This window comes from Dermacentor silvarum, chromosome 8 (genome assembly GCF_013339745.2).
Source record: "Dermacentor silvarum isolate Dsil-2018 chromosome 8, BIME_Dsil_1.4, whole genome shotgun sequence".
Classification (NCBI taxonomy): domain Eukaryota; kingdom Metazoa; phylum Arthropoda; class Arachnida; order Ixodida; family Ixodidae; genus Dermacentor; species Dermacentor silvarum.
Window position 1 is genome coordinate 135,560,427 of NC_051161.1, and position 27,032 is coordinate 135,587,458.

The window sequence follows — 27,032 nt, forward strand, 5'->3', positions numbered from 1 at the left end:
ACGAGCTCGATGATGGGTCAGTAGGATTCATCGTGGAGTTACGGGCCCCGCCGTGAGGCCTGGCAACCCGTCACTCGCCGAGGCGAGCCAGGCTTGCCGGTAGGCTTAGCGGGCCGACGCTCACTTCGTCTCGTTACAAGTCAATAAGTGGCGAAAAATTCGACCAATTTGAAGTTTGGGTCCGTATGGACCCTCCGATGAGCACTTCCATATCCCACAGGCTGTCGGCGGCGAGAGGAGGTGGTCCGGGTCAAAATTCACAAAATTCGCAGAGCCGACGTGATATGCGTCCACTCTGCGGCACGCGGCGTTCCGTCCCCGACCTGGATAGCGTGCAGTGTCTCCTTTTAAACGGATCATGTGAGCTGGAGAAAACAAAAAAATGTGGTTGATCCCTCTTATATAGGAATCGGTATAGAACACGAAAGTGAAACGTGTCTTCACAGAAGTAGTGTAATGTTTATTGCACATTGATATATAATGTCTATTGGTGTTTTGTGGCTAAAGCGCCCTTAGGCGTTGATGCACCCACGCTGACGCCTGGTGGCACGTCTCCTCCATCACGACTACCAACGTCGATGACCATGAGCAACCGTCGTGCATATGGAAGCTGCACTACGCTGCACACGCTAGCACAACGCGAAAGACGAAGCACGTAACTGACACACTAATACAACGCGCAAGACAAAGCACGTAACTGAATCGTCACCGAGTCAAATCAGCGCGTACAGCGCGTCGTAATTGCAGCCTCCGCGATCAACTTCAGAAACATTTTCAGAGCTAATTGCGGAGGCCACGCTCCGCTGTGCTGAGTACGGTGAACGCCACCTAGGTGGCGTTGGTAGTGCTTCTTGATGCCAGCGTCCCTTCGAATGAATTGTTCATGAAGCTCCTGAGCCGCAGGCGCTGGTGGGTACTATCTGCTAAAACGTCATTCAAACTGGTGCGTGACATTGCTCCGCTGAGCTTCCAATGCGCGGTAAAACATGAAAGCGCCTATTTAGACGGCGCTTGCTGTTACGTCACGTTGCTACGCCCACATTGCCCCGATCACTGCGACTCAGCAACGGAGCGATCAACATGTAAGAATCCCGTCACGAATAACCCGCGACGTCGCGGCGGTAGCTGAGCGACGGAATTCGCTGTGTCGCTGTGTGAAAATCGCGCCATGTGAATCAGGCTTGAGGCTAGAAACGTGCTTCGCCACAGCCAGGGCTCACTACCACCCAACCTGGTACTACCCAGCCAGCTTTTTTTGCTGCCACCAGGCACCGCTACTATACCTAAAACTGCAGCGCAAGAGCCCTGTACGCCTGTTGCACTTACTCTTCGGTCTTTCCACCACCGATTAGACTAATAAATAAGATATTCCAAACCGAAATCAGTCTCTGTAATAGAGAAGGCAGCATAAAAACTCAAATCCCTACAAAATCCGGAACACCTATGTCAGCGCCATTGCTACATTATTGTTTGAAACAATAGTGGACTGAACATAAAATATAATGTACTAGAGTGTTCAAAACACTCTTTTTGATGTCGAAAGCCTTGCAGATATTGCTTTTCTGAGTCACGGGATTTGTGATGTCCAGCTGCATGTCAGCAGGATGTACAGGGTCTTCACTCGTAAGTGCAGCGCTGAAGTAGAATTCGAATCTAAATAAAGGGGTCATTATGCTCTATATTTAAATTCCAAAACATACGTGTTTAGACAGAAAAGTACTGGCTTCGCAATACCTGGGCCATAGGGGACAAGTCGAATATTTTAATTACGGAAAATATATTTTGGGGTATTACGTGGGGTATTACGCCATAACGGGGGAATTGACATTATTTTGAGCAGATGGTGTTCTTTAGAATGCACCCAATGCACGGTACATGAACGTTTTTGGATTTCGCCCTCATCGAAATCTGGCCGCAGCGGCTAAGGTCGAACTTGTGACCTCGTGACCACCTGTGACCTCAGTGCAGCGTCATAGCCACGGGGGTACTGCGTCGGGCGTGGAATATGGTTTAAGGCGAAAGCCTTATATGTCTCATCCTTCAATGGACCTTATACGTCGTTGAGCTAAAACCATGTCGTCGATGCGAAATCGTAAACGATGCCGACTCGGTGTAGTAACTCGCGTACTACACCGACCCTGGATCGTGTCTTACGTATATGCACACGCTCACGCAACAATTTGATGGTGTGCGGGTCACCGTCGTCATCGTTTTCACTGAGTAAGCTGGCAGCGCTCGCGCAGCAATTCTGTTGCTGCGCGAACCTACCACCTTTGTCGTTAAGGCGAAGTTAATTAAGTCACAGTTAGTTATTATACAGTTAATCAAAGCACTCGAACCCAAGACCTTCGGTCAAAAAAAAGTAATAAAAAGTAACAACACATTCGACTTAGAATGTCAAGTAATTTAATGAATGTCTCTTAAGCGCGCAGGCTTTCGTCTTCACGTTGGCTTTCGTCTTTGGCGTAAGCCTGTCAATTTTATGGAAGCGCTGTAGTGTTAGTGTTTGAACCACTCCACAATCTGCATTCAACTTTAGTTTGAACAATAAATTCCGTGGTACGACTAGACGTTGATGACTTGAAATATTTTTGAACTACATCTGCTTTATTGCTTGCAATTTCTACCTTGCTTACACAGTTAACACAGTTCAGCTAAACTGTGTGTCGCAAGAAAACACGTTGGAGCATTAGAAATGATTAAATGAAATTTGGCGCACGTAAAAAAACTGGAACTTCAAAACTTAGCCCTAAAATTTAGTTGCAGCACTGAAATGTATTATTCGTCATCCGGACAAAGCTCTTTGCTGTACATGTTCACTGCAACCCTGCATATGTCTGCAAAATTTGTTAAGCAGTGCTCTGGTACGTCTTCTGCCATGTCCCTGGACACGAACAGTAGGCACCCTGAAAGAAAAGATGGCTTAGGTTAAGTATGTGATAGATGCGTTTAGGACAGGATATCTTTATAAACAGGGATTATGTAACACTAAATGCTGCACGAGCTTCACTCTAAACAGCACGACATTTTAACTGCTACGCCATTCGCGAGCATTCAACAACCAATGAGGGATCGCGCAGTGTCGCAAGCTAACTAGGATCATAGCCTCTTAAGTGCTTTTATTCCCGCACATCGGCGATAAATAACGACAATAGAAGGGTCAAGACAATGTAGACAGGGAATTGCTGCAGGATATCTTCAAGCAAGAGGGCATAGATGACTATTTCGTGGAGCTGCTGATGGAGCTATACCGAGTACAATTTATATAGGAAGGCCGGAAATGCAGGTAAGTTGTCAAAATTCACCCTGGACTGTAGGAGATATGGTCCCTTCTTTTTCTCCATTGTTGTTCAAGCTTTATGTCAAGGACATAAAAAAATTGGAAATGAGCGTATTAGCTATTCATTAGCTATCTCACATCCGTAATGGACATATAGTGCAAGAGAAGGACCCAGGGCTGACGTAGGCGGGTAACAGAGTGCTGCCAGCGGTCAACGAAAAATATTTACAGAGATATTTCAATATTTCTGGCAATACAGTGACAAATGTAGGTATTATGATTTGCGCATATAAATCAGCAAATATGATCTCTAAAGAAGGGACCATAATGATGTGCTATCAATTCAACTGCAAGTCACACCCATTGTCAAGTAAAATAAATAGCGGCCGTGTACACATCAACACAGTGAAACCTACTCAAGCACCCACCAAGGTAATCTAAGAATGAATAAGGTAGCGGAATGAAGCAATAATGCAAGAGGGCACTTGGGGCTGTAATGAATATGAGGTGGTGCGAGAAATGTGGAAAGGAAGTAACGGTACCAGCGCTAGCGTTTACAAATACCTTGTTGTACTTAAGATCGGACATCTGGTCAGGGTTGGAAGTTAACAAAGTATCGTTATGCCCGTTGGCTCTGGAGACCCACGGTGAAACGTGAAAGGTGGATGGCATAGGTTGACATGGGTTGGGCCTTGTTTGATCTCAGAGAAGCCCAAAGCAAAATTAGTTTTGAATAAAGACTCAGCAACATGGTGACATGTACAATCAATGCATTATACCGATGCTCACATATGGGGGAGAAACTTGGAGGTCAAGAAAGAAGCTTGAGAACAAGTTAAGAACCGCACAAAAAACGATTGAACGAAAAATGTTAAGCCTAACGTTAAGAGACAGGAAGAGAGCGGTCTGGATCAGGGAGCAAACTGGCATAGCCAATATTCGAATGGACATTAAGAGAAAAAAAATGGAGCTGGGAGGCCATGTACTGCGTAGGATGGATAACCGGTGAACCATTTGAGTTACAGAATGGGTACCAAGCGAAGGGAAGCGCAGTCGAGGAAGGCAGAAAACTAGGTGGGTGATGAAGTTAGGAAATGTGCTGGCGCAAGTTGGAACCAGCTAGCGCAAGACAGGAATAATTGAAGGTCGCAGGAAGAGGCCTTCGTCCTGCAGTGGACATAAATAGGCTGACGATGATGAAAAAGCGGTAACAATAATTGGGCGGGTAAAGTACACGAATATCTGTGCTTCAGAAGAGGGGGCACAGAAAAGAAGAACGAGGTCAAGGAACTTGACAGCCAGATACAGTGTTTCTGAAAGTGTAAATAGGCAACCATGACTCATCAAAAAAGGAAACAGAGAAAGTATATGAGATGCAAGATTTGCAAGATTGTCAAGGTGTTTATTGACAGGATTAAGAGGTCGAACTCGGTGCGGCAGTCAGAACCCTGCGAGCAGTCAGGACAAGCCCTGTGCGTAAAAGCGCTGGTGATGCGCCTGACTGACCGGCACTTCTTCGTCGTATTTCATACACCGGAGATGCACCTGGCTAACCGGTACTTCTTCTTCCTTACATTTGTCCCCCGGAGAAAAAGACGCCATCCTGGCGATCTAAGCATACGGTAACATAGAGGGATCGTAGAAGGGCTTGAGCCGATCTACGTGAACCGTTTCGCGACCGCGACGGCGCTGATCAGAGGACGGTGACACAGGCTCGACGACATAATTCCCGGGGGAAGTTTGTGCAATTACACGGTAAGCTCCATGATATCTTGGGAGCAGCTTAGAAGAAAGGCCGGGAGCTACAGGTGGAACCCACAGCCAAACCAACGAATCGGAAGGGAAGCTTGGGGGAACAGAGCCACCACGACGGAGCTTCTGTTGTGTCTGATCTGCGGTGGTAAGACAACGGGCGAGTTGTCTGCATTCTTCACCATGCTGCGCAGCTCGAGACACAGGAACACATTCCGATGAATCAGGCTGGTAGGGTAGCATGGTATCGATGGTGCAGGAAGGTTCACGGCCATACAGTAAGAAAAACGGAGAAAAACCAATGGTAGCTTGAGTGGCAGTATTATAGGCGAACGTGACGAACGGAAGCACAGCGTCCCAGTTGGAATGGTCGGACGCGACGTACATGGCGAGCATGTCACCAAGATTACGGTTGAAATGCTCCGTCAGCCCGTTCGTCTGTAGATGGTATGCGCTAGTGGTCCTGTGGATGATGTGACACTCCTTCAGAAGCGACGTCACGACTTCAGATAGAAATGCGCGGCCTCGATCACTGAGAAGTTCCCAAGGGGCTCCATGACGAAAAACAAAATGCCGCAGTATGAAGGATGCAACATCTTGGGCAGTTGCAGATGGAAGTGCAGCGGTTTCTGCATAGCGTGTGAGGTGATCCACTGCAACGATAATCCAGCGGTTACCAGCACCAGTACAAGGAAGCGGGCCGTAAAGGTCGATTCCGACCCGATCAAAAGGACGGGATGGGCAAGGAAGCGGCTGCAAGGGTGCGGCAGTGGAAGTAGGGGCCGACTTTCGGCGCTGGCAGTCGAGGCAGCAGCGGACGTACTTCCGAACGAACTTGTACATGCCAGGCCAGTAATACCGGAGCCTAAGGCGGGTGTAGGTCTTTAACACGCCACCGTGTGCACATTGGGGATCAGTGTGAAACGATGCGCATAAATCAGCCCGAAGATGACGCGGTATTACCAGGAGCCATTGCCGACCCTCGGGGAGATAATTGCGACGGTATAGGAGGTGGTCGCGAATAACAAAGTGATGCGCCTGCCGCCGTAGAGTCCTAGACGCCGTAACAGTGGTAGGATCAGAGAGAAACTCCAAAAGCAAAGAAATCCACGGGTATTTGCTCTGCTCAGAGCGCATGTCATCGATGGCAAGTGCTGAGAGGACAAAGTAGAGTGTGCAAAGACTGTCAGGATCAGGGTCAGGTGATATTGGCGAGCGGGAGAGAGCGTCGGCATCGGTGTGCTTGCGTCCAGAGCGGTACACAACCCGGATGTCGTACTCTTGCAAACGGAGTGCCCAGCGTGCGAGGCGGCCAGAGGGGTCTTTCAATGAGAGAGCCAGCACAGCGCATGGTGGTCCGTTACTACATCAAATTGGCGGCCGTATAAATAAGGTCGAAATTTCGTAAGGGCCCACAGTATGGCTAAAAACTCCTTTTCTGTAACAGAGTAGTTTAGCTCCGACTTTGTCAGCGTGCGGCTAGCATAAGCAACGACGTATTCCACAAGACCACTTTTGCGTTGGGCAAGAACCGCCCCAAGGCCGACTCCACTAGCATCTGTATGGACTTCAGTTGGGGCATCGGGGTCAAAATGCCGCAGAATAGGAGGAGAGGTGAGCAGATGGCGAAGGGTCGTGAACGCGTGATCGCATGCTTTCGACCAGGCGGATAGGGCGTTGTCTCCAGCCAGCAGTTGAGTCAAAGGGGCGATGATCATGGCGAAGTTCTTCACAAAGCGGCGAAAATATGAGCAGAGACCGACGAAACTGCGTAGTGTCTTCAGATTAGTGGGCTTGGGGAACTCGGCAACTGCACGGAGTTTTGCAGGATCCGGAAGCGCGCCTTCTTTGGATACGACGTGGCCTAAGATGGTAAGCTTACGAGCAGCAAAGAAGCATTTTTTGATGTTAAGTTGCAGGCCAGCCTTAGTCAGACAGCTTAATACCTCTCTTAGTCGTTGGAGGTGAGTCGAGAAATCAGGTGAGAAGACAACGACATCATCTAGGTAGCACAAACACGTGTGCCACTTGAGACCGCGCAAGATACTGTCCATCATACGTTCGAACGTAGCGGGCGCATTACATAGGCCGAATGGCATGACATTAAATTCGTATAATCCGTCCGGTGTAACGAAGGCGGTTTTGGAGCGGTCAGCCTCTGCCATGGGGACTTGCCAATATCCAGACCGCAAGTCCAAAGAGGAAAAGAACTCGGCACCTTGCAAACAGTCAAGAGCATTGTCTATGCGCGGTAGGGGATATACGTCTTTGCGCGTAATTTTGTTAAGACGTCTGTAAACAACGCAGAAGCGAATAGAACCATCTTTCTTTTTTACGAGGACAATAGGCGATGCCCACGGGCTATGGGACGGCTGAATCACGCCACGCCGAAGCATATCGTTCGTCGATGACGTGGCGTTCAGAAGCTGAGACACGGTAAGGACGCTGCCGGAGTGGGGCGTGCGAACCGGTGTCGATGCTGTGCGACACTGTGGTGGTGCGGCCGAGAGAATGTTGATGGCAGTCGAAGGAAGCGGCAAATTCGCGTAGCAGGCTCACAAGTTGCGCGCGTTGTGCGGTTGTCAAATCACCGGAGATTGACGGTTGGAAGCACTCCAACGGCGGTCGAGTCGCATTGTCGAGCGCGGCGAGGGATGTCGAATGCGCGGTGTCGGGAGCATCGAAGAGCATTGAAGAATCCACAATTTCAGCGTAACCGAGGCACTCTCCGCGATGCAATGTAACCGGCAGGAAAGACACGTTGCATACACACATCACACCACGGCTAGCACTGATGGCGATGACGGCAAAGGGCAGCGGAAGGAAACGGTGACGGGCGAACAAGTCACATGGCGTGAATAAGACGGTTGCGTCACGTGCAGATACGCAAGACACAGAGACGACGGCGGCGGACTGAGGAGGGATATCGGTAACTTCGGCCACAATCATTTTTGTAGGCGTCACAGGATCTTGGTCCATGGCTGTAGCGGAAGGAAACGACAACTCCACCTCGGCGCGGGCGCAGTCAATGATGGCATTGTTAGACGAAAGGAAATCCCAGCCTAGAATGGCATCGTGGGAGCAGGACGGCAGGACAACGAACTCAATGACATGAAGAGATTCCGCGATTACAACACGAGCAGTGCAGGCTCCCAAAGGTTCGACAGGCTGTGCGCTCGCAGTACTCAAATACAGTCCGGAAAGCGACGTGATTACTTTTCCTATCCGTCGGCAAAGTCCTGCGCGTAACACCGAGATTACTGCGCCCGTATCGACCAGTGCGAATGTTGGAATCCCTTCGACGTATACCTCAATTACGTTGCAGGGGTGATTTCGAGGCCTTGGGTAAAGCGAAGGGGACGCAGTTCTCGCCTCGGGAACTGCGACACTTAGTTTCCCTGAGGCAGAGGGCTTGGCCGGCGTCTCATCGGTGAGATGGAACGGCGGCGTGGGGATGGCGAACGACGAGTAGTGTAGGGAACAGGGGTTTCATCTGGCGGCACAGGGGATTGTAGCTGTCGAGGGGCGTAACTGTTCATGGGTAGGCGGTAATCATAAGTAGGCTGCATAAGGCGTCGACAAAAGCGGGCAACGTGTCCCGGAATACCACAATGGTAGCAAATTGGGCGATTGTCGGCTGTGCGCCAAGGATTTGGCTGGCGTGGTAGCTGCGGTGCAGGTGGCGAGAAGGGAATAGGGGGCGGTCGCGCAACAGCTTGGAGAGGTGGACGTGGAGTGAAGGGCGGCCTTGCTGCGACGTCAGCGTATGTCAAGGGCGCCGCGACTGTAGGCGGTGGAATAGCAGCTGGCAGGCACTCAGCGACTTGCTCCTTGATGACGGTCTGTAACCCCAGTGTCAGTGAGGAGTGTGGTTGCGCGTTCGTAAAGGGCACCAGGGAAAGCTGCCGAGCAACTTCTTCTCGCACGAACTCCTTTATCTGGTGCATTAGAGGCGACTCGTCAACACCTAGCGTCAGACCTGAGACAGGGGCGTATTCTGAGGGCGGGTGTCGTGTGACAACTCGCTGCCTTCGAAGTTAGTCGTAACTTTGACACAGCGCAATGACGACAGACACTGTGGTCGGGTTCCGGGCGACCAACATCTGGAAGGCGTCGTCCTCAATTCCCTTGAGGATATGCCGGATCTTATCGGCGTCTGGCATCGTTGCGTCGACTCTGTTGCACAGATTAACGACGTCTTCGATATAGCTGATGAAATTCTCACCTGGTTGCTGGGCGCGTCCGCGCAGCGTTGTTCGGCCTGAAGTTTACGTACAGCAGGACGACCAAAGATTTCCGTGAAGTTGGTCTTGAACGCCGACCATGTCGAGATGTCGGATTCGTGGTTCCGATACCACAAGTGCGCAACGTGGCTCAAGTAGAAAATTACGTTGTTGAGCTTTTCCCTATCGTCCCAGTGGTTGTGCCTGCTGACTCTGTCGTACGAGGCGAGCCAGTCCTCGACGTCCTGATCACCGGTACCCGCAAAAATCGCAGGATCCCGCTGACGCTGCACGCCAGGACAGATGACAATTGGTGCCGTGACTGCAGCTTCTTGGGCTGGATCGTCAGGCATGGTTCGAGAAGACTGGGCTGGATCGTCCGGCATGGGCGAGATGATTGAAGGGTTCGGCTTCGAAGTTCTAGCGTTGATGGAGTCGTACCCAGCACTCTCCACCAAATTTCAAGGTGTTTATTGACAGGATTGAGAGGTCGAACTCGGTGCGGCAGTCAGAACCCTGCGAGCAGTCAGGACAAGCCCCGTGCGTAAAAGCGCTGGTGATGCGCCTGACTGACCGGCACTTCTTCGTCGTATTTCATACACCGGAGATGCACCTGGCTAACCGGCACTTCTTCTTCCTTACAAGATTACCTCTTTCTTGCAAGATTCGCAAGAAAGAGGCAAACATGAGAATGTATATGATGTAATGAAGAAGAAGAGCGCACGAGCAAGGCCAGCCAAATCGTCTATTCGATGCCGACAAACGAGATAGGCAACAACAATATTCGATGCCTGCAGTGCAACCACTGAGCCAACCAGATAGCCAGTGCTTGGCACGAGTGTGAGCGGCTCGGGCATCCAGCCATTCCTGCTCTGAGTCGCCGGACTTCTCGGTTGCGCTTGACGCTACCTGCTTAACAGTTGCATACACCCCTTTACAATGATAACAAAAAGGGCAGTCTTGGAATTTGAGGCGTGAGCCAGCTGCCTAAGGACCATACCGGTGGAAATATTCGCAACATAATGACGCCTGTGTCTGTGCAGTGAACACGTGAACACAACTCAGCACGTTGTAATGGCATTCGAAGCTATTGGCCCAGCGAGACCCGTAGGTACCATTCTCCCTCCAGAAACATTGGAACTTAGAGCCGATGGAAGAATTAAACGGTCAGCAGTTGGGATACGAAAGAGATTCAGAGTATTGGGGGGAACAAATCAAGAAAGAAATTTATAGCACCGTATTCGTTAGAGAAATGGGTAACTCTACAAGGTAGATTCAGATATTTCAATTACGAGAGGAACGATGAAGGACAGATAAACAAAATGGTTGAGTGTTAAATATTTATAAATTTCCGGATTACCTCAAGAAGGCTAAGTGACTGTTGGTCGCTATCCTATTTCAAATGTGATTCAAATAAATCATCATTATCACCATAATCATCGTTAGAGTATACGATGCTGTAGCGTAGCGTCCGATAGAGCAGCTCGTTTATCTGTGGACCTATTTCTATCTAATGAATTCAAGCTTCAGTGACGCCTTCAGTACTACCTTGAACAAAACAGCCTGCCGTAAGTAACATCCATTGAAAAAAAAAAATGTGTACGAGACACGAACCAGCGTACCATAGTGCTCGCATTTATCATAAGATGCTTCCTTGCGCTTTTGCTACATATTGTAGTTATATTACACGCCACCCTATTCTACATTTGGAAGCGCACTAATGGTCAGTTTAGTGCAAACCACAACAATTATTTTTCTAGGCCAGACTAATGCCCCTATTCAACTTCACATTCAGCATCCGCTGCTTTATAATTATTGTGTCCTTTGTCCCAAGCAGCTACATTATCCGCGCAAACAGATTTTTACACATTTTAATCAACGTGCACACGATACGTCAGCGATTGTTCCGCACGCGGCTCGCGGACGCTTTGACAGAGAGGGCGCTATTAAGCGCAGAATGACATGCGAAGAGGCCAGGTGAGGAGGTTTAAGGGCGCTTAGGGAGCCAGTGCGCGGACATGGAAAACGTACAACAGGCTCTTATCAGCGTATTGGCACACACCCTGCACTGTACGCCTCAATAAACCTAATGTTAATAAATACCATACAACAATGTTTTGCAAATGAACCCAGTAAGGGTTATCACTATCTTGTAATGCACTCATTGCGCACCTTGCTATTATGGAATATTAAAAAATATTGTAGTAATATTATCAACCCCTGCACTGATAATACACTGAAATTCTAGGGAAGTGTACAAATGCCTACGGGCGAGCTAATGCTACTTATATTTTGGCTTCATTATTTTAAGAATTTGCAGGTATTCAAGTGTCATAAAATGACCTCACACGGTCCTCCAGAAGGGTTGTTTGAACCAAAAAAGTCTTTTGGAGCAGGAATGAAACATTTTTGCTTACTTTCTCCTTCGTAGGAGCCTTTAACAATACCGCAGGTCTTATAATCCGTGTATAAATATTGCGCTTCGTGTTTCTCTTCAGTATCTGCAAAAATATATAAATTTTGTTTGATAAGTACGCAATGCGATAAAAGCTAACTTAGTGGGTGCATGTTTCCCAGCTAAATATCGAGCTTGATAGCAGATAATTCAGCAAACGTTAATGACGCATCACTGCCTAGTCGATGAAGAAAACGAGGACAAGGTGATAGGAGGAGCCAGCGTTCCGACAAGTGGAGTTGTCTTTTTCAAGGCGACATAGAGGATATATCACCTTGCAAGAGACAAGTCTACTTGTAGAACTTGGGCTGCTGCTTTCACCTTGTTCTTGTTCTGCTCATCGTCTTGAATTTCCATCTGCCGCCTCCCCTGTGTTTTCCCAGGATCACTGCTTAGTGTTGCATATCCGCCCGAATCGCCGCCATATCCTTGTGCTATTCAAATAAAGTTAGATGCAAAAAGCTACTGAAATCGGCAGCTTCACCGGGTGGCTGCCCCATTGACACATAACTGGTTTTACAAACTTTTTAGCAGAATTATTTCATGGGGTTAGATGAGCATTTTGCAAAATACAAAGAACAGCTGATATTAACATTTAAATATGACATAATTCACAGAGGGTAATTTCACATTGCTTTTCGTGACAACTGTGCACACCTACAAACTTATTTCTAAAAGAATTTAGCTGGGAGGGTATACGTGATTTCTTGTTCAGCATAGGTGCTATAAGGAGTAGGTGTACGCCAAATATTGGTGAGACTCAAGTGATATATGGCAACAGTCTTGCTTCACCCATTGTTTGCCAAATATTACGGACGCCGCGTGTCCCTCGCTTGCCTTTATTTATGCCTCGTATGCGGGTTACGATAACTTCTACTGTTGTGTTGGTTATTTAATGACGCATTGTATTGAAAGCTTCAAAATGCGAAGACAGTAGTATTTTCAATGCAAAGCAGCACTTTTTAGTTAAGAGCTTTAACTGCCACCCACGGATGATCTTTAGCGTGGAGAAGCTTGAATCATAAAGCACTTAGCGAGCAGCATTATGTTTTTATTCTTACCAGCTGTCGTGTGTGTGTTTTTGTTTTTAAACTGCACATATTGCCCTGCTATTTTTGCCAGTATTTGGTGAAATAGGTGCGAAATGTGACCACTGCGTTGTTTCATGGCATATAAGTGCCGAATCGGGTGCACAAATGTTCTTCAAACGACATAGTAATATAAATGAGAATAAAACTATCCCTCAAGTGAGCGCACTAGTGAGATTGTTTAAGACTTTATCTAAGCTCGCCCAATGTATAGCCGTTTCCACCGTATAAAGGAATAGTTCTTTAGGCCAACAATACCACTTATCCGGCAAATCGCCGTGCACGACAATATGTCCGCCTTTGTTAAACCCGGTCGTTTACCAGCTTCGGCACTCAGTGGCTTAATTGCTCAATCTGTCTGCAACATGAGTTGTGTTTTTTTTAACTAGCCGCATGACTTCTGGAAAACAATACTCATAGTAATAATTTACTCTGTGTTCTTATTAAACTGAGGTTGATACTTAGGTTCTCATATGTAGTAACACGCCTATAAGATTTTTGTAGACCAGGCCTTTTTTGCGGACTTCACCCGGTGTCTGCGTAGCTAGGATCTCACTATCTTGTAACCGTGTCATCAAAAAAAAATGGTCAGTTAGGAGACTTGTACATGTCGTATGAACATGATTATTGTAACAAATGATGGTTGCGATAAGGTAAAGCTATTCCAAAATTCCACTCTTTGCCTCTCTGTCACGCGACACCACGAAAACTGCGACAACATTCCATCTGATATTCCGTGTACACACGGATCATGGATGATTAGGCCGAAAAAAAAAATTAAATAATATTTCAGATACCGTATAGACTCGTGCAAGGGCCGCTCTTCCAACTTCGCAGCCCAACATTTGTAGAAAAATTGACAATGGAGAAGCAATCGCGTTCTCTGCCCCGATGCTAGTAACGTTAGTAATTCCTTTGGGTGCTATTGGTGCCCGCCTTATACCTAAAAAGTAAAATTGTACGTCCATAGGAAATTCCATTCTCCTAGTAGATTTCACTTACGGTTGTCGAAATACATGGTGATTTTATCCGGAGTTGCGCCCGGCGTTACGTGGAAAGTGACATTTTTTCTGAAATGGCGTAAAATGTAGAGTGATTTACTGCCACAAATATATACGCAGCGCCCAAGAGTCTTATCAACCTTTTTTACAGCTATTTCTGGAGTTATCAAAAACATTATCTAATCTCTAGAAACAAATTTTGTAAGTTTATATACTTCGAAAGTATATATACATTCTTGTTGCGAAGTTAGAAAAGAATATGCATAGTTATTGGCTATGAAAGCGACGACAGGATGTTATTAGAGTAAGGTAACCAGTTGCCATTTCAATACTTCTCTGTGCCGTGGTGCCCCTTGAACAAGAACACGTATGTCGCCATTTTCGGTTCTGTTTGATAGTCGGTGCGTATGGCCTCCAGGCACTCGAAAACTCCGTCGTTGTCGGCGTCAGAAATGGCTAGGACGTCATCCAGTTGACGGAATATCTATAAATGTGGAACATTGTGAGATTATATGGTAAAATTTCAACATAATAAATCAAATACATTTTTATTGCGATAGTAGTTATACGAATGCTGTAGGCTCAATGCCATCGTTGTTGTCGTGGTGCTCTGCTATCGACGACGCACGCGTGGGTTGCGGACGTACGGTTAGAGAGTTGGCTGCGAAATTGACGAAGCCAAGGGGACACGCCGTCGACGCTACACTCAAGCACCTTGGTGGGGGAGCAAAGGCAACCTTCTACCTTCCGCTGTTGCATTTAGCGTTCTGTGGTCCCACAATGTATGCGCCTCAGTACGTGTGCCATCAAAGTGCGACTCCTAGAATGCCACTGGCGCCGTCATAGCGCCTGGCTCTGCTTCACCCGGAATCTGCCAAGTCACTATTCCTTCTGCAAAGCAGCAGCAGGTACTCTGGCGAGCGGCATTCCACCACCATTTCGCACACGCGTATAGTTATAACCTCAACGCTAAATTTTGCTGTCGCTGTCAATACGTAGCCCTTCCGGCGAAGCTGCCATATTTATTTTTTATGTTTTGTTTCAAGCGAATGGGGGAGCGTATACGACTCTGAAGCCCTGGCATTTGCTTTGAAGCTTGAAATTTCCCACGGAATCTGTGGGGTAGACCAAGGAAAAAAGCCGCATAAACAGTTTCACAAGGACATTGACCCCTATTACATGGACAGCTGTTGGCAACATATTCTAATAAAAAAGTACTCATAAAGTATTCTAATAAAAAGTAGGCGCGCTCCTGCTCTCCTGACAGATGTCGCGCGCTGATTGAATGCTGGAGCGGCAGCGCGGCGAGCGGAGTCCTTCCACATGTGGGGTGGTGCCGTCCTCTCTTGCGCTGCGCCGGTATCATCCGGGCGTGTTACAAGCGATTTTAATGAATTTCTTCTGTTACTTAATTCGATTAGTTGATGAGTATTCCTGTATTTTATATTATTCTAAATCTAGTTTATTTTACCCGGTTTTGCGCGGGTATTAACATGTTTTGGCCCAGTTTTGCACTCGTTTTTTCTGAGCGTGAGAACATGACACAGACGCCGACAGCCCGGGCCTCTAAAGTGCTCCGCACTTAAAATTGGAGGATGCTTAAGCTTCGCCTGTACGAGTGGAAAGCGATAGCGTTATCGAGCCTCATTCGCATCGCATTTTTCTGTATGAGTAGGCCTCACTGCAACATTAAACGTGGGAAAGCCAGTTTACAAAGACCAAGCTTACACCGATCCCCGTAAAGTGGCTTCACTTTTAAATATAAATGCATTGCTTAGGAAGACATTTTTACAGGGGCAATATAGGCCGTCTTATATGAAAATGTGAAGGCCCTAGACCTTTTTTTATTATTTTCTTTGCTGTTGTCCCAGTTCGACCTGCCGTAGAGTTAATGTATATCTGCACTCTTTCTGCTTCCGACGGGTCCTGCACCGACATCTTTAGCCCATCCATCGCTGAGGGCCTTACACCAGAGCAGCGTTCGGAGCTTATCGCCGTCCTGTACCATTTTCGTTCTTTTTTCGACGCTATTCAGCCTTCCCTTGGACGCACGTCAACTGTCACGCACCACATCGACACGGGATTCACCACTGCGGCAACGCCCATACCGTGTGTCTCCTACGGAGCGCCGTTTTATTAGTGAGCATGTCGACGACATGCTTCGCCGCAACATCGTTCAGCCCTCTCACAGTCCGTAGGCCTCGCCGGTCGTTCTCGTTAAGAAGAAGGACGACTCTGTCCGCTTCTGTGTTGACTTTCGCCGCCTAAATAAGATCACCCGCAAGGACGTGTACCCTCTACCGAGAATAGATGATGCCCTTGACTGTTTACAGGGGTCTGAATTCTTCTCCTCACTCGACTTGCGCTCAGGGTATTGGCAAGTTCCCATGGCCGCCGCTGACAAGCCCAAAACTGCATTTGTTACCCCTGATGGACTTTATGAGTTCAACGTGATGCCCTTCGGCCTCTGTAATGCCCCCGCAACGTTCGAGCGAATGATGGACACTGTATTGCGTGGATTGAAATGGCAAACGTGTCTGTGTTACCTTGACGATATTGTCGTCTTCGCTCCGGATTTTACGACACATCTTCACCGCCTCAAGTGCGTTCTGACGTGTCTTACCAACGCTGGGCTCCAACTTAATCTCAAAAAATGCCACTTTGCCGCTCGAAAGCTAACCATTCTTGGCCACGTCGTGTCTAAGCACGGCGTCCAACCTGATCCCGCGAAATTGCATGCCGTTACTGACTTTCCTAGGCCGACGAATCTCAAAGAACTTCGCAGTTTCGTCGGCTTATGTTCATACTTTCAACGTTTCATTCGCAACTTCGCGTCCATAATACACCCTCTGACACAGCTTCTGGGTAGCTCCGGCGACCTGTCATCATGGTCTCCAGCCTGCGACGAGGCGTTCACTACTTTACGACGTCTTCTCGCTTCACCTCCTATTCTGCGTCACTTCGATCCTGAAGCTTCGACGGAGGTACACACAGACGCCAGCGGAATAGGTCTCGGCGCCGTGCTAGCACAACGAAAACCCGGACACCCTGAATACGTTGTTGCTTATGCCAGCCGTACCCTCACCAAAGCTGAGACCAACTATACTGTGACTGAAAAAGAATGCTTAGCCATCGTATGGGCCCTTAGCAAGTTCCGCCCTTACTTGTACGGCCGCCCGTTTGACGTCGTCACAGATCATCACGCCCTTTGTTGGCTATCAAATTTGAAAGACCCATGTGGCCGCCTTGCCCGATGGGCTCTTCGACTTCAAGAGTTCGACATCAACGTCCGTCTTTTGCGAAGCGATCACGATGCTGCTACTGCTGGTGGTGTGTACGGTAACTCTAACCTACCGAGGAGGCGAGCGCCATCTGGATGGTGTTTTTGTAAGTAATCTACCCGGGCGCACCGCTGTTGTTTGGTATAAATGCTTGAAAATGGGTTTGTGTTTGAGTTTCTTCGTAACAGAATTATGTTTTGTCGTACATTCAAATTACAGTGCGAGCTATCATGCCTGTTGGTTGTGGTTAACTCGTACTCTACAATTTTTTCGCCAGATATAACTTGGAGAAATTCAATTTGTTCACTAACAACTATGCGCCACGCGGAGGGCCTGGCTGGTCGGGGTGGCTCATTACCATTGATTAAAGTGGTCCAGTTATAAGTGTTAAGTATACCGTCAATGCATTTCAACATTGATATTTCTTGAAGCCATTCCTGCTAAATGCACATTTCTTCATTGTTGCATGCTTACTGCGTGGTGTATTGTGCGTGTGAGAGACAACTTTAATAAATATCCTGCAAATTCATGCCCTGGGTCTAGGCCGCGCCGGGGGCAGCAGTGAGACCCTGTCTCTCGGTAGCTTCCCGGGCTTGCTGGATGGCCCAAAGTTGGTCCTGAAGATCAGAGCTAGTCAGTGCGACTCTCCACCGCACCCTTAGTTCATCCGGGGTGACTGAATTCTCCTCTGAACTATTTCGCAATCCCAGAGTATATGCTCTAGGGTGGCTCCTCTATCATCACATAACTTACATTTGGCCTCAGTGTATAAGTCCAGAAACATGCGGGTAAGATGTACTGGGTTCGTGTAAGTTCTGGTTTTAAGTCGCCGCCAGTCAACCATCTAAGACCTCTTTACTTTTGGGTTAGGAGGTGGATATATACACCTCAACTTCCTATAGAATCGGATAATGTCACTGAATGAGAAAAGTCTAGCCCTATCCATCCAGTTCCATCTCCTCCTTGGCCAGAGCCCCCCTTAATCGGTCGCGGATAGTGAGTCCTCGCGCAACACGATGGGCAGACTCGTTAAGGTTTGAGTTGGCGGTGGATTCGCAGTCTGTATGGGCTGGGAACCCGATGATTTTCTTGTAGTAACATTCCTCAGATGATATAAGTTTGGTTTTACTGTTTAGAATTTTTGCAGCTTCAATTGACATCCGTCCTCTGGCATAATTTCGTATAGCCGATTGAGAGTCGCCAATAATGTGTCTATATATGGCAGGAGCGATAGCCAGAGCGATGGCAAACTCCCCCGCAACCTCAGAGACACTGGTTTTGATTGAGCACGTGCCTACGCTTTCTTTCTTTGTATTAATTGCTACGGCTGTAAATGCTTGGTGATTTGAATATTCCGCGGCGTCCACGAACAGCGCTTCCTCATCATTGCCATAGACTTTGAGTAGAGTTTTAGCTCTGATCATTCTCCTGCCCTGATTGAATTCCGGTTGCATATTTTGGGGTAAATTGAGAGTTTTAATCCTGCTCCTGATCTCTTGGGTACTCGCTGGCTATGGTAATTTATTCGTAATTTATCGAGTACACTTCTGCCGGTCCGGCTGCTGGGCTATCTGCTTAGCTTCAATCGATTCTTCTAAGGTGTTATGCATGCCCAGCTGCATTAATCTCTCTGCACTGGTGCTGTCGGGCAAGCCTAGGGCCTGCTTAAAATCTTTCCTTACGAGCGTATTGATTTTGTCCTTTTCTGCCTTGTACCAGTTAAGGTACGCAGCTACGTAAATGATGTGGCTTATAGCAAAAGATTCAATGAGCCTAACAATGCTAGCCTCCTTCATTCCCTGATACTTGTTCGTGATTCTCCTAATCAGTCTAGTAGAGTTAGTGACCTTGGTCACGAGCTTTCTAAACGTTTCGCCGTTAGTTCCTTTCGATTCAATATTGAGTCCCAGGACCCTAATTTGTTCACTGATGGGGATGGCCCCACCATTCTTCGTACGAATCTGTATCTCTTCGTACTCTCTCTCTTTGATGTATCCCTTGGGCGGCCTGCCCTTGAGGGTGGATCTGTAAAGGAGAAGCTTTGATTTCTATGGGGAGCATTCAAGCCCCGTGCCTGTAAGGTGCTTCTCCACTTTACCTACCGCTTCCTGTAATTTCTGTTCTATCTCTCCATTACTGTCTTGCGAGATCCATATGGTAATGTCATCCGCGTACAAGGAGTGATCGATTCCTTCGATGTCTTCGAGCTTTTCCGGCAAATTATCATAATGAGGTTAAAGAGCATGGGCGATATCACGGAGCCCTGAGGCGTACCCGAACTGCCCATGTCCCTCACCTCTGACTTGAGTTCCCCCATTGTGAGGGTAGCCTTCCTATTCGTTAGGAAGTCTCAGATGTAATTGTACACCCTTTCACCTAGGTTTAGGTTGCTGACCCGGTGTATTATGAGTAGTAAAGTTTTAGTAATTAGCTAACACCACCCTGAAGCTTGTCCTGCGAGAGTGCCGGCCTACCTGTTCAAGTAAGCCAGCCGCTGTGACCCTGTTGCTAAGCCTTACTCGGGAGCTCTTTATCAGGCACGATTCTTTTAGGATAGGAAATACGGGTAATATTGCGGTCATTATTTAACCAACAATGCTCATATATAATTAGAGGAATGAGACAGAGCAGAGGATCGATCATTTGTTCTGGAGTACTATGATACTATTGATGTAGCACGTATGCTACGAGACGACTGATGATGGCGGATTGTTAAAATTTGTTAAACACGTTGTCATCGAGTCATTCATCTTAAGCATTCCCTTTGTAGCGAAACATTGTAGGGCAGAGTAAGACACCACAGCGGTGGGTGTTCTTGACATGCCATGGTATACATTGACGAACGTTGATTAACCAACGTTGACCGTCATCACTAAACAATAAAATGTATTTAACGCAGTACTCGCCCCTCGAGTGCGGAACAGCTTGCAGCGACGGAACCAATGACGTTGTTTCGGTGGTAATTGCCACCCTGACCATCAGAAAGAATCACACACTTCGCGACAATATGCCAAATATCATGTGAGATTTCTGTCTGTAAAACCGTAAGTGGTACGTATTTTGAATCGCCAACTATTCCTTTATCAAGTTTTGTTTATCAAAACCCGTCATGGTGACGTACCTGTGACCGCTATCAACTACAGTTATTTTTTTAATTGGCCATAACACGTCAGCGCATATCAATAGTTTTGTATGAGAACAAATCGTTTTACCTCAAATGCATCTGGTAGATCACGACGTAGAATTTCGGATGCCCCGTTTGCTTTAGTAGACTCCAGAAGTGAAAGCAGACTTGCTGCGGTCACAGCGAAGAACCACACGGCTCCCATTTTAGTTTCTTGACGTTACGTTCAGCGCAACCCTACCAGAATGTGGGAAACTTGCGTGACTTTTCAGTCTTCCAACGTTTAAATAACACTCGCAGGTCACCTCAAACGTCTAGTCACAAAACACTCATTCTGTCAGGCTCGGGAAATAGGTACAGCATGATACCATAGAAGCAAACGAGGGCATAAATTTGCTGGACCTCATTACAGGGGAGTTCACGGCAAACCCGGTTTTGTTCTTTTCATTATTTTCGTCCAGGAGTGACATTCGAAAGGATAGAAACTAATAATAAGAGGCCACTTCAGCCACGTCGATGATGCAACCTTTAATTATGAAAGGTCTCATGGAGAAATGCAGCTTGAATGTCACTTTGTCATAGGCGCAATGTGCAAAGAACAAGAACAAGTCTCACATATTTTCAGTCACTTAAATAAGTGTATATTATTTCTTGAAACATATGAAAGCAAAAAATAAATAAAATAAAAATAAATAACAGTTTGCTACGTGAGAATGGAAATAATATCATCTAAGTAAATGATTACCTTTCTGTGTTACGTAAGCAAGCATGCACCATCATATCTGAAAAAGCCACGAACTACACTGAGCTCTAATGCTACATTTCTGGTTGTACGATTGCTTTGACATGGTTTCACTTTCCCTATATCAAGGTTTTTCGTGCAATCTCGATGTTGTCCCGCAAAACCTTCTTGCTATTGTATGGTGGATGTTTTACCTGCTCTTGTTAACCGATTGGACAGGTCACTCGCAGTTGTTCAACTTTCCGTGCGTTCTCTGTGAGCTCGTTTTTCTATATATTGGTATGATACACATTGTGTTTTGTATTGTCCACTATCCATAGTGCAGATTGAGTGTTTTTGTCATTACCCCTCTACTCCAATGCCCACTAGAGAGATATGTAGGTATGTAAATAAACAAACAGCAAAATAAATGAAGAAAGAAATGTTACCGAATAAAAATATAAATAAATAAATAAATAAATAAACTACAAACACATTAACATACTTAACAAAAGCTTAATAATCTGCTCAAGTTAAGGAAATTTTTTTAGGTTAGTATGGTTTTGAGAGATAGAGAGTGAACTTTATTGAAAACCAGCAGTTTAGTCGGCTGGGCCTAGGCCTCCCACGATGGGACGTCGAGGTATTGCCTCTTCGCCGTTTCGTAGGCCTGCTGGGTAGCTCAGAGTTGGTCGTCGAGATGGGAGCTGCGCAGGGCGGCGTGCCATCTCAATGAGAGGGTCACGGGATTAAGGTCTGGGTATTGATGTTTGCACTCCCAAGCATGTGGGGGAATGGTGCTGATTGAGTTTTAGAGAACCTGCACGTGTTGCTTGGGTAGATGTCGGGGTATATGATGTGATAGCGTGTGAGGGAGGGGTACATGCCCCTTCTCCGGCACGGTTGACTACTTCCCGTGCTACGGAGTGTGTAACCCGCGCCCGCGCACGCGACCAAGGACGGCCACAGCCGTCGCAGTGTTTCCGGGGGTGTCAGTCCCTTGCAGCGTTTCTTTAACCCTTTTCGGCGATCTTCGCACGGAGTCCGTCCGAAACATTATTTCCGTCGGCGCTCAAACAGGCGGTGCGTCTTACATGCGCCTACCAGCGGCCGTCGCTCGGTATTGACGCATTCGTCGCGGCGGAAGGATATGCCCAGACACTGCCTGTTATAACAGCATCGTCGGTCATGACACGCGTGCCGTCGCACACGTTTCCCAGAGTCGAGAAGGTGCGAGAACTTCGGATACCTGCCTGTCAGCTATCACGCCCAGCCCGGAGACCTCTAAAGAATGACTTCATTTGCGCGGACCACTTCGTCGACGATGATTATTTGACCAGCCCGGCTGTGCTGGAAAGCATCGGCATGCCGTTCAAAAGGCAACGCCTATAGCTTGACTCTGTGCCACCGGTCTTCTCAAGAAAAAGGAAAACAGAAATGATCAGCGGCGCGTTTGAAAAGAGGAGGCGAAAAGATGTCGGTACTGTTTCCGTTCACTTGCAGCCTTCTTGAGCAGTGTGAGGGCGAGGCTGAGGCGAGATGCCCGAGGCTGGGCACGAAGGCGGTAATGTCTTTAGAACTGTTAGCAAAGCATAGTAAAACAATACAAGGCTAGCGAGCGCGAGGGCGACTCACGAGATCAGTCCTACATGGCAGCGGGGCAGACACACACCCAGCTCTGCTTCTCCGCGGACGAAGAAGAAGACGAGTTCTTGATGGCCGATTCATTAACGAGAGCATAGCCTCCTATAGATCACATAGGAGGCTATGGCGAGAGCATCCCTGAATGGACCGATACTATTGGTCCTTCTAGTGGTGCCAGCAGGCGCGGATACAGGGGGGATGTCCGGATGTCCTGACCCCCCCCCCCCCTCAGATTTCTGCATCGCCCCCTGGCTGACAAGGGAATTGCCCTGTCGCAAAAAAAAAATATTGCCACCAGCATTCTTCAAAAGTATTTTTCGCGTGTGCCAGTGGTATCAGTCATGTAGAAGTAAAGCTAGCTCGCTCACAAGCTCAGTTGTATTCCGTAGGAGTGTGGTGTCGCGAAGTTGCCGTAGTTATTTTTTCTCATGAACACCTTGGACCTCCTGGTGCCTGCCGTGCCTTACTCGTCCCGTCGGTGGCGTCGAATGAACGAGGGGACGTCCCTTTTGCCAAACACGCCGAGGTCCGCTCGAGCACCTTCGCGCCTGATTAACTTAGTTTCCCCTTGGGGTGTCAACGGTTGCCTCATTGGCTGTCATCGGTTCCGTGACCAACCTGCTTATGAAAGAGATCTCTTGCTGAAGTGTTCATATATAAATAATAACAACTAACAGCTAAACTAAGAACTACGCATAGGCAACTTTTTTTTAACTGTAGCACTCATTGTGATCACAGTTACACGTTGACAATATCCAGTACGAGCACAGTGCCGTTCGTACGCTACAAGTTTTTCATTGTAACTTTGCAGTTTTATTGTCGTACATTAAGCATAGGAGGCTCAAGCCCACCGGATCCGTTTATCTGAGTGGGCGTTCTCGCGGAGCGGCGCGAAGCCTCGAGCCGCTCCGCTGCGAAGTGGGGGAGCGTGACGTCAGCGGCCAACGCCAGCGCGCGGGCCTAGGATGACGTCGCGTGGTTAGAGAAATGGGAGCAGATGCGCGCCTTGTGTAAAAGGATGCATGACGTCGCGTGGGAAACAAAACATGAAGACGCTGGCTCGCGCTCTCGCCTACTACGCCACATCGTTATTCTTATAGGTGGCGTCTTGAGTCTTCATACGCGGTGATTCGCATATCGTAAACAACCAGCGTAGTGGTTGCTGCGTTGGAGCGGAGCGTTACGCCCGCATTCAAGAACGTTCCTCTAGTCAACACAACACCACGACTCAAGAGAGAAGATGGCACCGCCATCCCTCCACAGAAGTGGTCACTGAGCTTCATGATCATTCACGGGAATTCATGAGAATTTTCGCGTCTTTACTCTCGATTATTCTGCGCAGTACGACAATTGAAATTTGGAGTCTCATATCTCGGAGCACGGACACGCTAGAATAATTCTTCCGACTGATACTGTGTAGAAACTCGACTGTCTCTAAGTTTTCAATACAAACATACCCACTTACTGCAGTCAACAAAAAATAATTGTTGAATTTTAGTTAATTGGGCTGCTCACAGCGATAATTATCATCTCACTTTGTGCCCCCTAGCCACATAACTTATTTGCACAGGTGGTCTTCGCGTGCCTCCCAGTGCCTAACTTTAAGAAAACCATAAAGCTTAGTTTTGAACACCCTGTATTATCAGGCGCAGCCGCCAAGCACATGGCTGTATTGGGTGACGTCCTTTTCCTATAAGCTCGGAGAAACCGATACCTGGCTTCGCACCAGGTCTTCTTCCTCTTTCTGGGGTTTTACGTGCTAAAACCAGTTCTGATTATGAGGCATGCCTTAGTGGAAGGCTCCGGATTAATTTTGACAACCTGGGGTTCTTTAATCTGCACTACAACGCAAGAACACGGGCGTTTTTGCATTTCGCCTCCATCGAAATGCGGCCGCCGCGGCCGGGATTTGATCCCGCGATCTCTTGCTCAACGCCTCAGCTGACTGAGCCACCACGGAGGGCTACAGGTGTTGCTTCAGCCGTATAAAATGCGGGGTTATCGTGAGAAAAAAACGGTAAATTTCGGTAAATAAGAAAGGTTACTATCATCATCATCATCATTGACAGAAGCTGACCCCGTCAGAAAAAACCTGGATCCGCCCCTGAGTGGTGGCAAAAATAACAGCGATCAGATATCGGAAATATACAATTCGTAGAGATATCATGGAAACAATAACATCATGGACTGAATTTCAGCACCTAAAATTTCCGTGGAAAATTCATTGGTGTCCATCAAGACAATCGGAAGTCATCCTTACAAAATTACGTTGCCGTGTCCCACCATTAAATTTATATTTACACAGGGCTGGTCTGGCGATATCACCGCTGTGCCAATTCTGCCTAGAAATAGAAACCCTAGAACACTATTTTTTAATATGTCGTCGGTATAAATTACAAAGAAAAAGACTACTTGAAATACCGCTTGCTAAATTAGGGTTAAATTTAACATCATAATCAGTACTCACTTTCGGTGCCTCGGTATTGGGCTTTAGCCACTGGGACGTATTTGATGCCGTTTGTGGTTGCATTCAATCAACAAAACGAATAAAATTTTAAATTCCCACTTTTACAATTCTCTGAGAGATATTCAGTTTTAATTCATGGCATTAGTATTATAAATTATGCAGTTCAGAAAAATTAATCTGTCTGTTGTTCTGATTACTAAATTGCACATTAACTGTAGTTTCAGAATGCATATCTAAAAGTTCAGGTGCTCAATTCTTGGCCAATCCCCCGAAGTGGGTATGAGCCATGTGCTGAGGACATCATCATCATCATGATCAGCTGCTGTTCCTGCTTCGCTCTGGTTCTTCATTTAACTTTGTGCGTACCGACGCCTCCGTGGCGGGTACAGTATCGAAAGCAATAACGGACGTCCCGCCTCCTCTGCCGCCACGGTTGGGGGCTGGCCTCCAAGCTGCACGTCGGTCTGCTGCGCCCGACCATCTGCACATGGCTCTGCCAGGATCATCGAGCGGCTCTGACGTGGACGACATGGAATCCGACGATGGATATACCGTGGCCACAAACGGCCAGTTGAAGAGGAAACGTCCCAGGACTTCAAGCGTGAATGAGCTCAACTTCAATAAGCCGTCCTCACAGCAAACGTATACAATCGCCTACATCCCCATCGCTGCTACTGGCAACCTCAATTCCCTCAATAGGCAAACTCTCACTGCCTATCTCGAGAGGTTGGCTCCAGGGCAAATCAGAGAGGTCCGTATTAATCCAAGAAAAAACATCCTTACTGTTGATGTCTCTACACGAACCATCCTTGACACTTTGAAGGCTGTAACTCAGCTAGGAAATATACTTGTCCGCTCATTCATCGTACAAGGAGGCAGTACCACGGCCGGTGTGATCTACGATGTGGATGCAGATATTGATAATGGCGATCTCCCAACGCTAATATCCTCAACTGTCCATATCACAGACATACACCGTTTTGGACGGTCGAGCTGCATAAAGCTCATTTTTGAGGGAGACAACTTGTCATCACATGTGAAAGTGGGATATGTGAGACATCCTGTCCGTCCATACGCGTCCCAAGGTCATTACAGTGCCGTAAATGTCAGAAAATCGGGCACGTAAGTGCTGTGTGCGCAAACAAGATGACATGTCCCAGCTGTGGTGGTGATCATGATGAGTCGACGTGTGATGGGTCTGACTTGAAATGCACTAACTGCGATGGGCCGCACAACGCAACGTCGAAGGAGTGTCCAAAATTAAAGACTGAAATGTCTTGCACGAGGAAAATGGTGCGAGATCGCTCTGCACACAGAGAAGCGGCTACCAAGGTACACCGCCGCCAGAGGCGCTCAGGCAATCGCAGGAGGAGGTTAGCATCGACAACAGGACAACCGGTGCCTCATGAAAAGTCGACGCGCGCTCCTGTTATTCCTCAATCGTCAGGGCCACCTCTAGCCACGTCTACTCTTCTGAACACCACGGACACTACTATATGGCCTTCCCTGCCGTCTCGGAGTGCAGAAGTGCAGCCAGAACGCCAGCATGAACGCGACGCTTCGTCGTCGGATGGGCAAATCAAGGCAATGCTTACACAATTGGTTCGTTCCTTGCGAATTCTGCTTATGGGAGTTAAGACGCCCGTTTCCAATGCGGTGGTCCAAATTCTCGACGCACTCGAACCAGTGCTTGCTGCTATATAAAAGCTAGCAAGAACCATGGCATCATCAGCCGCAATGCTGTCACTGCCGGAAAGGATCAGCCGTTCCGTAATATTTCAATGGAACGCACTAGGTCTACGAGGTCGCCTCGGAGATTTTAAACAGAGACTGCTCAAGTATTGATTTCCAGTTATTGTGATATGTGAGCCGAATATGACTTCGAAATTTAGACTGTATGGTTACGAACAATTCGCGTCTGAGACAAGTGGTAATCCTAGCAGAGTCTTACTATGCGTGCGATGTGACCTCACGTACTCGCTGAACCAAATTCCGG

At 47.5% G+C, this 27,032-nt stretch overlaps 1 protein-coding gene across 2 annotated transcripts in view; it reads right to left on the minus strand.

Moving 5' to 3' along the window:
* LOC125947382 (uncharacterized) overlaps nt 1-14,279 on the minus strand; it is a 95,782-nt gene extending 81,503 nt beyond the window's left edge. The window contains exons 1-2 of one of the 2 annotated variants that reach the window (XM_049672016.1): nt 14,132-14,279; nt 13,801-13,868 (exon numbers count right to left, since the gene is read on the minus strand). In XM_049672016.1, coding sequence (XP_049527973.1) covers nt 13,801-13,868; nt 14,132-14,178 — 115 coding nt within the window. In that variant the 5' untranslated portion in view covers nt 14,179-14,279. The remainder of the gene's footprint in view (nt 1-13,800; nt 13,869-14,131) is intronic. The other variant, XM_049672017.1, reaches the window with a different exon arrangement.
* Nucleotides 14,280-27,032: the final 12,753 nt, after the last annotated feature.